We start from the raw sequence: 15,603 nt of genomic DNA, 5'->3' as shown, positions 1-15,603 counted from the left end.
AGAAAGTGCCTTCTTTTTAGCCTTTCTCTTTAAGAGGCACCATGTTTTTATGTACTGTCTGACAGTGACTTCAATTTTATTTATTAAGTTAACTTTTTAATATCCTGACTTAGCAGAACTTTAATACGTTTATTTATATAGTGATTAATTAATTAAGTAATGGTGTTTTTTGTTACTACTTATGGGAAAGTATCTTTAAGCTGGGCATAGCAACACTGTTTATGTGGTGAGCAGCCATCTGATTCTATTTTGATGACTTGATGTCAGGTTTCTTTGCGTGCCTGTATCTTAGAATCCAAATGAGATTCCCGTGTGCCAAGTTGTTGGTTGTTGGTGGGTGTGTTTATATACTCACGGTGCTATAGTCTGGAAGTCGGGTGGGTTGTGCTGATATAAGTTTATTTTCAGACGGGAGATGAGACATGTCCAGAGTGACACTGAGAATTGACAAGGCGCACCTAGTGCTAGAGTTGTCCCCGTCTTGCCGGCTTACGGAGGTTATCGTCATCGTCCACTTGGTGTTCTCACTGGTACTTGGCTCCACATACGCCATGCTCCCCGCCCCAGGAGGAAAGCTCTCATCAGCGTCCGGCCAGCTTTCCTCGTCTCTGTTCTGCTTTCACACTCCGGTAGGGACCGGTCAGCCGTGTGTAATCAAGGGATGATTCTAATCCGCACTTGTGATCTAGTCCTGATGTTACTGCAATATTAAAGAATGTCATTCCTAATTCCATTAACCTAAAGTAAGTTTTTTCCTTGTTTATTCTCCTTCAGGTATTGCCCATGTTCATACATAATATTACTGTGCTGCAGTTCATTCATTCATTCAGCCGTTGTTATTGGCTACCAACTACGTGCCAGGCCCTGGAAAAATAGCTGTGAACAAAACAGACAAAAATCCCTGTACTTGTCCACATTGCATTGTAGTAATCATTACGTACGTGTATTTCCATGTGTATTTCAGCACTTCCCAATTTTCACTTCATTGTCATGGATTACTCTGAGTGGCTGTATTGTACGCCATCTGACTCTTGAACCATCGTTTCCCCAGGATTCCCCCGTTGGGCAGGTAGGGGCCTGTTTGTGTCACAGCCGAGGGGAATGGTTACGTTGCCATGAGCGCGTTCAGGGACTGTGGCCTTTGTCTGCGGGGACTTGGCCAGAGCCCGGGCTCGTCCCTTTTCTGCCCTCCGTACAGCACGGCCTGGGCAAGTTCCTCAGCATCGTTCACCTTTAGCTTCCTCTTCTGTACAGTACTGATACTAATACCTTCTTCACAGCGTTAAATGAGATCACGCATGTCAAGTTCTAGCACATGAATGTTCAGGTGAATGGCTGTGGTGGAGGCAGGCAAGAGCAGAACAGCGGGAATGTTGTTTTCACATGTTCGCTCTGGTTCCTTCTCAGGGTTGTGTGCTTGGAGTCATGGAGGAGAAGCCACATGGAGGAAGGGTCTAGATGGCATGTTGCTGCCGATGCCTCTGAGTGTGCACGGAGCAGCTGGTCATATGCTCTGGGCTCTTTGGCCTTCAGCCGGAGCCTCTGGTGCCCTTCTCCTCGGCCCCACCAAGAAGAGAAGTAAACATTGTGCAAAATGAATTTTGAATTGGGACCAGGAAGGATTTACAGGGATGTATAGCCTGTCTGTTGTTCCTACATTTCTGGTTGACTACCGTGTTTGTGTGTGTGTGTGTGTGTGCGCGCGCACGTGTGCGTGTGCGTGTGTGTGTGTTTACTTTGTCTTTGTCCCTATTGCTCTAGGGAAAGTTTAAAGGATTTTAGATTTTTCTGCCCAAAAGGGAAGCTTTGAGAAGGGCACAGAGTGAGGCAGCAAGAAGTTTCTGATGTTGCTCCTTCTGAAGTGTGTCTGCTCTGTGTCTCGATTACTTAGGCTGACATGAATTGTCAGAATTTGTAGCTTATGTTGTGTTCCCTTGTCTTTGAACCATCACAAACCTTTATAAACACGAAATGTTTTTACTGTGAGAATCACAGGTTATCAACCATAAAGAGAAAAAATACAGGCAGGATGAGTGAGAGGTTAGTTTGAATGTTTTAACAGGAGGACAGAGCTGTTCTTACCATACTGAACACAGAGCAGTCCCTGTATCTGGGGAAATGTTCTCTCTGACTGCACGCTGTTTCTTCTCTGGCCAGTGTCTGCTCTGCCCACGTTCACTTATCCCTTATTTTAGGCTTTTACCAGTCTCTTCAGTGCTCTCACAACCATTTTCCAGAGTCTGTTTAGCTTTGCATCCTTTTACAAGAAATAGCTCCAATGCTATTAGACTTCGCTTCCGGGTTCTCTATCCTAACTGGTGAGACCACCATTCACCACGCTGGAAACTTAGGATTTACCCTTGCCTGCTTCTACCATGAAGCCCCCCCTGACCCCCAGGCAGAGTCCGACACTCCTCTCTGTACCACTGTGTGCATGTTTGTTGGTATGTACTTGAACTAATTGCGAATTAGTTGTTTGTAAACCAGGGCTTGAAATCTTTGAGATAGAGGTCTACATTTTCCTCTTGGCATATAGCACCTAGCAGAAATGTCTGGTTATATTTTGTTCTGCCCAAGTGTTGTTTGTTGTTGATCTGCTTGTGTAAACCCAGTCAGTAAATGCAAAAGTGGAGAATTAACCCCAGAACCCTATTTCCGCATGCTCCCATTTGTAGATAGAGGGCATGCTTGTCAAAGGCTTCATGAAGGGAGCTGGCCTCTGAGGAGAGCGAGGGTACACTGGTACCTACTGGACGTGTGGTGCACGTGGGAACTCGTTTTGGCCGTTCTGATACTTGATGCAGATGTAATGACAGACTCTTCAGAGGCGAGGCCCGGTGCTGTACATTATATTCTCGGGAACGTACAGGGAATGTGTGCAGTGATTCGGTATCGGAGGGAGGAGGGCGGAGGGCGGAGGGCGTCCTCGCTTTGGCTGCGGAAAGGGTGTGTCAGCATTCAGAGGCGCTGGCTTGTACCCACAGTGGCAGTGGGTGTCTGCTGCCAGCTCCTGTCGGGTGGGAGAGGGTCCTGTAGCGTTTATGTCTGAATGTGCTCCCATCTCTCAGGGATCAAGGTAAAAGTGGGTTCTTAGGTCCATGTTGATAATGAGTAGCACTAAGAATGGCTGCTAGTATATGCAGTCGTAAATACAGTGTGAATGTTTCAAAGTTGTGGGTTTTCTGACACTGTAGTAGAGCAGGTCAGATCTCTTTTGCTTGCTTAGTAACGTTGGCTTCTGATTCAGAATGATGGGCTGCCCTCACATGCCTTTGGCCGCCCTCCATTTGTTTTTATTTTCCTGCTATTCAAATGTCTGTAGCAGTTTTATTGATGTTAAGAGCCCAAAACTGGAAACAGCTCAAATATCCACAAACGTGAGTGGACAAATAGTGGTATGCCTGTAGAACAACATTCTTCCCCTCGGTGTAAAAGAAAGAACTGCTTGCACAAGCATCATTGATAGATCACGAAATACACTGCATGCAGGAATTCAGAAGGAGCAAAGAATAAACGCTATGATTTCAATTATATGAAACTCTAGAAAATGCCAACTGATCTATTGAAAGGAAAGTAAATCAGTGGTTACCTGGAGAGTTGGGGAAGGCAGGGAGAGACAGAAAAATTATTAAAGAGCATGAGGTAGCCCTAACCGATTTGGCTCAGTGGATAGAGCATCGGCCTGCGGACTGAAAGGTCCCGGGTTCGATTCCGGTCAAGGGCATGTACCTTGGTTGCGGGCACATCCCCAGTGGGGGTGTGCAGGAGGCAGCTGATAGATGTTTCTCTCTCATTGATGTTTCTAACTCTCTATCCCTCTCCCTTCCTCTGTAAAAAATCAATAAAATATATTTTTAAAAATAATAAAATAAAGAGCATGAGGTAGCACTAGCCAGTTTGGCTCAGTGGATAGAGCATCAGCTTGCGGACTGAAGGGTCCCAGGTTCGGTTCTGGTCAAGGGCACATGCCTGGGTTGCGAGCTCAATCCCCAGTAGAGGGTTTGCAGGGAGCAGCCATCAATGATTCTCTGTCATCATTGATGTTTCTATCTCTCTCTCCTCTCCCTTCCTCTCTAAAGTCAATAAAAATATATTTTTTAAATGTGAACTTAGTTAAGGATATAAAATGCAAATTCTTTAAAAAAAGAGCATGAGGTAGATACGGGGTGCTCCTCCATTTTTAAATATTATGAAAAGGAAAGTAAAGGCATATGCATGTGATTAACTCACAATGACAAAGAGACGGTCTATGGCAGCCGTGGGCAAACTACGGCCTGCGGGCCGGATCCGGCCCGTTCGGCTGTTCTATCCGGCCCGTGGAGCCGAAAGAGCGGAGGGTTCTCTTGCTCTCCCCTCCGCTCCTTTACTTTGAATTTATATTAGTTCACACAAACACTCCATCCATGCTTTTGTTCCGGCCCTCCGGTCCAGTTTAAGAACCCATTGTGGCCCTCGAGTCAAAAAGTTTGCCCACCCCTGGTCTTTGGGGAAGTCACTGCACAGATGACGTCCAGTTTGTCCGACAGGTCTTTGGAGGGGCTGTGGGCTCTGATATGACTGACATAGGTTGGGGAGAGAAGTGTGCTGCAGGTGGGGGTGAATTATGTCTGTATGTAGGACAGTCAGCTCAGCCCCCACTTTGTGGGCAAAATGATCTCCTTATTTTTACAAAATAGAATCACCAGGGAGAAATAGGGCCCTTGTGTGTGTGAGATTTGACTGACCTCATTGGTCATTTTGAGGGTTCTTGAGTAACAGCTGTCCTGATAGGTCACCCTACAGAAAAGCCTGTTCACAGACCCTGTCCATGCTCTAGTATACAGTGAGGCCTCGTTTTCCTGGCACACAGCCTCCCCTGCCTTTTAAAATTGTAATATTCCTTAAAATGGACCATTTTAAAGTATACAGTTCAGTGACATTTAGTACAGTCACAGTGTTGTGCAACCATCATCCTGATCTAGTTCTAATGTCCCAAAAGGAAGCCTGCTACCCATTAAGCATTTACTCTCCACTCCCCCAGCCCCTGGTAGCCACCGATCTGCTTTTTGTTTCTGTGGATTCACTTACTTCCTATATGTCATATAAACCATGCAACATACGGCCTTTTATGTCTGGTTGCTTTAACGTAGCATGATGTTTTTGAGGTTTACCCAAGTTGTAGTGTGTATCAGTATTTCATTCTTTTTTTGGTGACCCTTAGTTTTTTTGTTTTGTTTGTTTGTTTGTTTTTTAATATATTTTATTGATATTTTACAGAGAGGAAGGGAGAGGGATAGAGAGTTAGAAACATCGATGAGAGAGAAACATCGATCAGCTGCCTCCTGCACACCTCCCACTGGGGATGTGCCTGCAACCAAGGTACATGCCCTTGACCGGAATCGAACCCGGGACCCTTCAGTCCACAGGCCGACGCTCTATCCACTGAGCCACACCGGTTTCGGCTAGTTTTTTTGTTTTTTTTTTAATGTGAATGGCGAAGCAGGAATCACTAGACATTGAGGAAAATTGCAAAATGAAAGAGAAACAGAAAAATTGACCTTAGCTGAAACATACCATTAGATAATTTTACTTGTTTTTAAGAGCATACTATTTAGTATTCTCCCAAAATATTCAAGAAGATGTGGCATCTATAAAACAATTACATGCCATCAGGAAAAAACAATTAAAATAAAAAGAGCTTGTGAAGGTGAATTATGGGCTTGCCAAGTTAAAAAAAATCTGTAGATAGAAGATAAGTCAAGAAAATCTCTCAAAATACAGCCAAAATAACAGGCAAGTAATGTGTGGGGAAAAGAGACATGGAGGATCAATCTAGAGAGCCAGCCTCTACTAGAACTTACGGGAAGTGAGAACAAGGAATTGCAAGGAGGAAAGCACTGAGAACTGTAAGAAGAAGAACCAGGTGCCAAAGAAAAGAGCAGTCTTTATATTGGAAGGGTCTATCATTGCCCAAAAGAATGAAGACCTGCTGCTAGAATTGTCCCTGAGATGCTTCAGAAAAGCAAGGACGGACAGAAAACCCGGACAGTTCCCATAAAGATGTACGGTCTTCTAAAAGACATGAGAACCAGAGGTCGCAGCAGCGGTGACAGCAAAAGACAGCCCAGCAGCATCTTCATAGTAGTGAGTAAAGTGGGTTTGAACCTAGAATTCTGTCGTTGCAAAGTAAGCTCGTTTTCAGACATCAAGGACTTTCAATATTTCTGTCCCTTTTAACTGTTCTGATGTATTTACTTACAGATGAAAATTTAAAAAGAGGAAAATAAAGATTCAAGAAGTGGTTGAACTAATCTACCCTGTTTCCCCGAAAATAAGACAGTGTCTTATATTAATTTTTGCCCCCAAAGACACGCTAGGTCTTATTTTCAGGGGATGTCTTATTTTTCCATGAAGAAGAATACGGTACACATTTATTGTTAAATGAAAATAAAGGAAATTTATTACCTGTATACGGTACGGTAGTTGTCAACACAAACCAGACAAACTGAATCCTACAGTATCAAGAATTTAATCATTTATTCAATGACAATCATGTCATCATCTTCTGGAACATCATCATAACAATCCAATTACTGAATTTCCTGGTGAATTTCTTGTGACTCCATTTCTTTCAGAATCAGTGGACCAAATCTCTCATGTTTAGCAATAGCACTGTCTTTAAATGAGTACTTCTTGTCAAGGTAGCCTGCTCGCAGTGCATTTGCAATGCAACTGTCAGTGATTTTCTCCCATGAATTCTTCACCCAAGTCACAACTTCTTGCAGTTTAGGTTTCACAAAGTTTCCACGCTGATTTCTCTCCATTCTATTTTCAATGTAGTCATTAATTTCCATGCGCAAATTGTCTTTGAATGGCTTGTTTATTGCAATATCAAGAGTCTGGAGATAGGCCGTCATTCCTGCAGGAATCATTATCTGATCTATTTTTCTTTCGTGAAGAAATGTCTTCATGTCTTTAGCGCGGTGAGTGCTGGCTGCATCCCAGACTAGCAGACCTCTTTGGCTCCCTCGCATAACAAGCGGCAGCATTAAATCGACCCACTTCCTTATAACTGCTTGTGTGGCCCAGGCTTTTTCAGTTTCAAGAATAAAAACGCCCAAAACACGTTCAATCTTTTCCTTCTTGCCCTTAGAAATGATTAAAGGTGGGATTTTAGTGCCATCCAGACGAATTGCTAAAATACAGGAAACACGTGCACTTTCGTAAGCAGTGGAGGGAATGTACGCTAAGGAGGCACCCCACTGTTCAATTGTTGTTTGAGATGATTGGCCCATAAACACTGCAGTTTCATCCGTAGCAATCATGTTGGAAAGATTGTATTTAGAGAAGTCAGCATCATCAATAAAGGACTTGAATGCAAGTGCTCGCTTAATAACTTGAGTATCTTCCAACCTAAACAGTGTTGTAGATCTTCTTAAAGACAGTTCACTTCACTGAAGGAAATTATCCAGCCAGTGTTGTGATGCTTTGAAGTCTTCGGGGGCTATGTCAAACTGTGGTGCCATTGCAAGGGCAAATTCTTGAATCTGAGCCCTATTCACAACCAAAGCCTTTGCTCTCCTGTCAACAACCCATTCACAGATCAGGTCTTCCAGCTCGGAAAATAATGGTTGCCGACCTGATCCACACTTGCGCTTTTTAGCATTTCCCTTGTCCACTTGTTCAATGAGGTTACCATACTCTGCTCGCCATTTTCGGACCAATCGGATACTCAACATCTTCTCTTTGCAGAAAGCAGTAAGATTTTGGCCCCAAGAGTCTTCCACAATTCCTTTCTTGTACTCCACGGAGTAGCTTTTTCTTTTTGCGCTCATTTCTACCTTAGGGGTAAAAAAAAAGGAATTGGGGTATCAAGGTGGGGGGAGGAGGATCACTCAAAATGACACAGGGGGGATCAGAGGGGGGAATCAAAATGGCACAGGAGAATCAGAGGGGGGATTACCATTTTAGTAACCCCTTTTGATCCTCCTGTGTTATTTTGATTGTCCCCTCTGATCCTCCTGTGTCATTTTGATTGTCCCCTCTGATCCTCCTGTGTCATTTTGATTGCCCCCTCTGATCCTCCTGTGTCATTTTAAGTGATCCCCCTCCCCCCACCCCCGTGCCACTGAACACCTTCACCAGACATCCCCCCTACCCCTTTATCAGACATTTACCCCCTGGGGCCTGCCTGGGGACTGTCACTGGGCTTGCTGGGGCCTGGATCTGGGCTGGAGCAGGGTCTGCCACTGACTGAGAACCTTCAGTTATCATGAAGGCGGCCGCGAGCATCAGGTAGTGTCACCAGAGACAGACCAGCACTCACCACCTTCGCTGCGTCCTGTCCGCTCTAATCCTCCTGTTCTTCTACACTCATCTGCGAAAGTCTCCTCCTCTCTCCCGCCCCGCACTCACCGCTCACTCCCACCTCCGCTCCGCCGCCACACAGCAGTGACGTCAGGACTCCGCGTAACGTCACTGGTTGCTAGACGCCAGTCAGGGCGGCCCTAGCGACCAGTTTACGGTAAATTAATTTTCATTCTGAGACAGAGCCTGGGGGCCTTATTTTCGGGGGATGCCTTACATTTCACTCAGAAGGAAACCTGTAAGTAGGTCTTATTTTCGGAGGATGTTTTATTTTCGGGGAACACGGTAGTAGTCGACGGAAAAGTCTCAGGCTGCTGCCTGTACCACAGGCGTGCAGAGGGGCCCACTCTGGACAGAATTTTGGTGGGATCCAAAAAACACTTGTTCAGGAGCAGGAGGGGGGCAGGTTCCAGGCAGTAAGCAGAACGAAGCAGCTGGAAGGTGGCTGGGAAACGTGAAGAAACCACAGAACTCTTTCCAAGGGACGAGGGAATTAGAATTCCCATGCAAAGCAGAAAAGCTGCACACGAGAAATCATGAGCCAGATGTAGAGCGAACACGTATGTGGCACAAGTGTGAATAATTGGCGGTGACTTAAGATAATGGATGAACTTTCTCCTTGAGTGGCCCGAGGGCAGGAGCATTGGAAGCACAAAGGGACAAAAACGCAATTCTGGTCTCGTCAACAATGTCTTAAAGTCAGAAAAGCAATCGGTAGAGGAACTGAAAATAGTGACTTAAACATTAAAAAGTGGGGCTTGGAAGGGGGTGGTAGGGAGTGGTGTAAGTGAACTACCCCTGGCAGTGAACCATCTACCTGCTCAGCGATGTTGGCGCCAACCAGAAGGACCTGGGCAGAGGCTGGCAGAGCTTTCCCCTGGATAGGAAGACGGGATGGGGAGGGGATGGGGAGGGGGGCAGGGGGACCTGGGCAGAGGCTGGCAGAGCGTTCCCCTGGATAGGAAGACGGGGGGGGCGGGGGGAGGGACCTGGGGCGGCAGGGGTTCTCTTCCATCAAAGTGCTCTCATGAGCCACTGGGTTGCTTTGTTCATCAGGACCTGGGCTGGGTTAAGAGTGTGTTTATTCCCAGTGAACAGGTGCTTCCGGAGTGTCTTCTGTTGTTTTGAATTTTAGATAGATGCTGAATAATAACAACAACCTGGGGGAAGCAGTTCATCTCTGCTGTAAAATAGCTTAGGTATCTCTTTGCCTCCAGTTTCTGCCCCTTCTTCTGTAGAAGGGTGGAAGAGGAGGTAGAAATAAGTGAAACTCCTGCTACTTCTTTTCATACTTTCCTTACATGTCCGCCAAAAGCACTGCGTTGATGGTCTTGCTCTGTTGAAAAATTTCAAGTGGCTTCTTCAGCCTTCCTCCTGCCTGACCCATGTTTCATTTTTGCCTCCTGCCCCCCACACCAGATCGCTGGGCCTGCCACCCTTTCCTCATCCCCTTCCGCAAAGAGCTGTGGGGGCCTCTTCCTGCGGCCCCTGCGCCTGGACGACTTGGTGTCCGCCGGGCCGTGGAGGAGCATTGGGATGTGCCGTGATTGGTTGACCCACAGGACACAGGCCGGGGTGGGTCAGCATGTAGGACCCAGTACTTGCACAGGCATCGTTCCAGGTGCCTGGGTGTGGCAGAGAAGGAAGGTGTTCTTCTGTTTTTATTGATTTTTAGAAGAAGGAGGGGGAGAGAAATATGATCTGAAAGTGAAACATCCATCGGCTGCCTCTTTTTTTTATTTTTTATTTTTTTAAAAAAATATATTTTATTAATTTTTTACAGAGAGGAAGGGAGAGGGATAGAGAGTTAGAAACATTGATGAGAGAGAAACATCGATCAGCTGCCTCCTGCACACCTCCTACTGGGGATGTGCCCGCAACCAAGGTACATGCCCTTGACCGGAATCGAACCTGGGACCCTTGAGTCCGCAGGCCGATGCTCTATCCACCAGGCCAAACCGGTTAGGACAATCGGCTGCCTCTTACATGTGCTCCGACCCGATTGAATCTGCCACCTTTTTATTTTTATTTTATACTAGAGGCCTGGTGCATGAAATTTGTGCATGGGGGGAGTCCCTCAACCCGGCCTGCACCCTCTCCAATCCAGGACCCCTCGGGGATGTCTGACTGCTGGTTTAGGCGCGATGCAGCCACAGGGGATCGTGGGTGGGCGGCTTCGCCTGGGCCGCAGCTGCAGCCGCTGGCGCCCAGGACCGCGGGGTGGGCAGCTTGTCCCTCTCCTGGGCCACAGCCGCTGGCGCCCGGGACCGCAGGGCAGGCGGCTTTTCCTGGCCCGGCTTTTGTCAGGAAGGACGTCCTGAAGGTCATCTGGTCTAATTAGCATATTACCCTTTTGTTAGTATAGATTTTTATTGATTTCAGAGAGGCACGGAGAGGGAGAGAGAGGTAGAAACATCAATGATGAGAAGAATCATTAATTGGTTGGCTCCTGCACGCCCCCCTCTCCCCTCCCCCGGGGTTGAGCCTGTAACCCAGGCATGTGTCCCTTACCAGAACCGAACATGGGACCCTTCAATCCGCAGGCTGATGCTCTGTCCACTGAGCCAAACCGGCTAGGGCAGAACTCGCCTCCTCTGTTTGATGTAAGGTATGGCATTCCAGCAGGGTAGCCAAACTGGCCAGGGCAGGAAACTGTGAGCCGGGAGGTCACGGTTTGCGCTCAGTCCCCAGTAGGGGGTGTTCAGAAGGCGGCAGATCCCATCCGCTCTCATCATTGATGTCTCTCTCTCTCCTCCCTTCCTCTCTGAAATAAATGGAAACATATATTTTTAAAACTCTACCCTCAAGGAGCTTCCATTCTGATGGACATTCACATAAACAGAAAGGTTGTAAAAATAGCATTATATGCTTTGAGCACAGTGGAGGACAGCAGTCACTAGCTCTGTCTTTGAAACACGCTGTTGGAGTCTGTGGCTTTGTCCGTGAGGCGTGCTAGCCTCTGAGGTGTCCTCTGGAGGGGGACCTGGGTGGAATTGGGTGTTCCCGCTCCTTTGCCTCTCTCCACAGTAGCAGTAGCCAGAAGAGACAGAGCATTGTTGGATACCATTCTTGGACAGGACAGGCTTGTGGCTGTAGGAGCAGGGTAGGAAACTTGGCTGTTGGTCCTACTGTGTGCAGTTTATTGCATATCAACCCTTGTCTGCCTTTATTTAGGCTGTGATTGCTGGGCATGCCCTTAGTTTGCAGAAACGATGGTCATCTTGCTTATATGGCACCCCCACCCTGAAAACTTTGTAGAATTCTAGAAGGGCTCTTACCAGCATTTTGTGCTAAATACTTCCCCGAGGATTTTCACGGAACGCACCCGAAAAGATAGGCTGGCTGGGATTTAATTCACATTGACCTAGAGGGTAGGGATGGGTGAGGTTAGTTACAGTAGCTTGGCCATGAGCGGATGTGGGAGCTAGGTAATGAGTACATGGATTTCATTTCACTCTTCCCTGTTGTGCTTGCTTGGAATTTTTCATAATTAAAAAAAGTACCCTCATGGTCAAAGAATGATGGATGATGTTCATATTTTTTGCTTTATTATATTTTGCATAAAAAACTTAGTTATATGAGGTCTTTAGTTTTTTTAATGATCAGAGACCATATTACGTTTATTGATAGATTTTTTTAAGAGCACGTATAACATGTAGGTGCCTCGATTACATGTCAGCCCTCCCTCCATGGAGACCCTTAAAGAAAGGAACCAGTTATGCTCATGTGCCAAAGAGATGACCCTTTAGAGGCGGGGAGTATGCAGGCGTGCAGTACGGGAGAGGTGGAGGCCTGCCGTTACATTAGACTCTAGGGGTGAGCCTGAGAGTATGCAGGCGTGCAGTACGGGAGAGGTGGAGGCCTGCCGTTACATTAGACTCTAGGGGTGAGCCTGAGAGTATGCAGGCGTGCAGTACGGGAGAGGTGGAGGCCTGCCGTTACATTAGACTCTAGGGGTGAGCCTTGCCGAAGGTCAGGCCTGCTGGAACCCACTCCTACCGTTTTGGCCGATTTTGCCCCTTCTAGGGGGGTGTCACTACTCCTTTGTCTCTGCTTTAGCCTTGCTTCTTCCTCTCATCCCTTTAGGACCGTCTTGCCTCACCCCTGACCCCCTGAGACCTGACTCCTTCCATCTTGATCTCATTAGGCTAGTGTTTCTATGTCATGTCCCTTTCTACCCAGTCCCAAGAGCTGGCCCAGAGCTCACGCCTTTCCTTCATCTCTGCTGTGTAGTGAATGACTACGAGTGTTAACAAATGTCATTGGACCACAAAGTGGCTTAACACAGGCTGGGACATGGAGACCGTTCCGATAGCCTTAAGAGATTTCAGGCAGTTGGCAAGTAAGAATTCTAAATAAAAATTGAAACTACCACCTGTATTTTTTCAGGCCGTTGATGCTCACTGCCATCAGCTGCATCCTCCCTATGGCACTGGTAAGTGTGGGAAGGGCGGTGACAGTGTTGGTGGGCTGCTGTTGTCTGTTTTCTGGGGGAGAGGTCTCTTTGCAAGCCGTGTTGTTAACGTGCTCCCGATGGCTGGGCAGGGCGAAGCAGCTGTAGGAGGCTGAAAGAGGGAGAAGCAACGGACTGTACTCACGGGTTTCCGCGGGGAACGGCGGCAGCACAGGCTATTCAGTAGGTGCCTTGATCCTTACACCGGTTTAGCCTTTTCTGTGCATTATTTTGAATAATAAACATATGCTACCCAAGTGCTCCGGGGTGTCAAATTTCCTGACGTTCTTAAAACATTTTCCTTCAAACATAGATTGGCTGTGCAGTAGGCGGGTCCCGAATGCCAGGAGTACTTACTGTTTCCTTCAGGAGAAGGGTTATCTCCCTCTGATACTTTGTTCTTTGTGGTCAGGGGATCCAGCAATGTTTGTTCCAATGATTAATATGAACTTCTGATAGAGACTTCACTTTTCGGGGCGGGGGGGGGGGTTGGTGGAAACTGGAGAAGAAATTTGTGGCTCCTTGACTGACATGCTTTGGGAGGACTTGGGGACTTGTGATTTGAAGAACTATTTCACCACAGTGCTTTCTGCTCGGGGGCCTAATAGAGAAAGCACCCCCAGAGAAGTGGAAACTTAGAGCGGGACCAGCAAGTCCTAGAAGTGCTCGCCATGAGCTCATCACCCGATGGCTTCTGGAGTTGCCTTGTACAAGCTCTTCACGTCCTTCAGCTGTTCCCTGCTAATGGAGGCTCAGAGCCACCCAAATTCACATTTACCTTACCGAGGGGGTCTCCATTCCAAGCCAGCACTTAGGTGTTTAGACTGTCTCGTTTCTCTAGTCACTGAAGCACTTAGATCGTAAAGGAAGATGCCTCCAGCGTAGCTAGTGAAACGCTGTGGGCTTGTGCTCTGTTAACCGTGTTGGTAACAACAGCAAACGCATTCGTAAGCACTTAGCGTCGTTGGTCCCTCTCCTGGAGTTCCCCTGGTTAGGAAAGGGAAGTGTGAGGCACGTGTACTGCATTCTTTATTACTATTATTATTATTATTATTATTATTTCCTTACTGGTTTTAGAGAGAAGAGGGAGAGGTAGAGAAGAAACATTGGTTTGCTGTTCTGCTTACTTATGCATTCACTGGTTAATTCTTGTATGTGCTCAGAGCAGGGATTGAACCCGCCACCTTGGCGTATCGTGACAGCGCTCTACCCAACTGAGCTCCCTGGCCAGGGCTGCTGCGTTCTTTATTTTAAACAAACCGACAAACAGGAGAACTTGACTCGCAAGTATCTGCCTGCTCCTCGGGTATCTGTGCACAGGTAGTACTGCTGAACATGTCTGAGGGACTGTGCCAGGGAAACACCTTTGAAGTGTCCGTCCTACACACAGAATATAGAGGGTGACGTCAGACGTTCCATGCAGCCTTTGGGAGACACTGCCGACCAGCAGCACAGCCCTTTTTGACATGTGGAACCCAGCGCTGCTCTCCGGAGCAAAGCTCTGGGAGTGTGTGTGTGTGTGAGGGTGTGGAGGCTCTCAGTGCAAAGGCAAAACAACACACACAAACTAGCGGCCCTGCCCAGCTGAGCACCGAGGAAGACCAGATGGGATAGGGAACGCCCAGCAGTGTCTACTCCAGGGTAAGGACAACAGGGGATGCCCGTAGTCTCTCAGGCTCCCCAGAGGCTCCTGGCCCTCTGGGGTCAGGTTCTAAGGCCCAGGGGAAGAGGGGGAAGGGCCTGAGAGCGGCCTCTCTTCTGACCCCATCTCCGACTCCGCGAAAGCCGCCTCTGGACCACGCAGAGACTTGAGGGCACCCTCAGTCTTTGGTGAACTTTATACCACAGCTCGCCCTTCCTTTCCCACCCTTTTCAGCTCTCAGGAAAAGCAAGAGAGGAATTTTTATCTTTGGGGCTTATATTTGCACTGACCAAAGCTTCGAGGGAATGTGACTGCTTTTAGAGGTGGGCCTGAGAGCTGTGTCCTGTTGAAAGCCACATGTAAGGAGCTGACAGGCCGAGAGCAGAGCACCCATGGGACGCTGAGAAGGCTGGTCTGGGAGGGAGAGAGAGAGAGAGAGAGGGAGAGAGAGAGGGAGAGAGTTGTGAAGTCGTCAGCATTACAGAGCTTCATGGCAGTGTTACCTATTCTAAAAGTCACGTGGGGTAATCAGTTAACCTTGGTCAGAACTATGTTAAAACTCTGAATGGGAGTTGGTCATTTTGAGGAATAAGCAAACCATTGAATGCAGTAGTATAAGGGTCAGCCCTTTGTTTACTGTGGTATTTGTTTATGCAAATGATTTCCATTGAATTCAGTTTAGCAAACTTTCTCCCTCTGACTTCTGTTATGAAAAATGTAAAACATACAGAGAAGTTTAAAGAATTGTAAGGCTGGTCAGTGTGGCACAGGGGTTGAGTGTCGACTTGTGAACCGGGAGGTCATGGTTCAGTTCTTGGTCAGGACACAGGCCCGGGGTTGCGGGCTCGATCCCCAGTGAGGGGTGTGCAGGAGGCAGCCGGTCAGTGAATCTCTCCCATCATTGATGTTTCTACGTCCCTCTCTCTCCCTCTCTGAAATCAATTATATATATACATATATTAAAAAATTCTACAGAGGGCATCCATATTCCTGTCATCTAGATTATACAATTGCTAGGCTTTTAAAATGTTTTTTAAATATATTTTTATTGATTTCAGAGAAGGGAGAGGGAGAGAGAGATGGAAACACCAGTGATGGGAAAGAATCATTGATTGGCTGCCTCCTGCGCTCCTCCTACTGGGGGATCAAGCCTGCAACCCAG

At 47.2% G+C, this 15,603-nt stretch overlaps 1 protein-coding gene across 1 annotated transcript in view; it reads left to right on the top strand.

The window, feature by feature from the left end:
* Positions 1-15,603, top strand: part of ARIH2 (ariadne RBR E3 ubiquitin protein ligase 2) — a 50,368-nt gene that overhangs the window by 12,628 nt on the left and 22,137 nt on the right. The window contains 2 exon segments of the mRNA XM_080673542.1: positions 12,736-12,768; positions 12,770-12,781. Of these exon segments, the coding sequence (XP_080529668.1) occupies positions 12,736-12,768; positions 12,770-12,781 (45 nt within the window).

This window comes from Plecotus auritus (genome assembly GCF_963455305.1).
Source record: "Plecotus auritus genome assembly, chromosome: 6".
Classification (NCBI taxonomy): Eukaryota; Metazoa; Chordata; class Mammalia; order Chiroptera; family Vespertilionidae; genus Plecotus; species Plecotus auritus.
The sequence above is the reverse complement of the archived record's forward strand: the minus strand, read 5'-3'. Positions and strand labels throughout refer to the sequence as shown.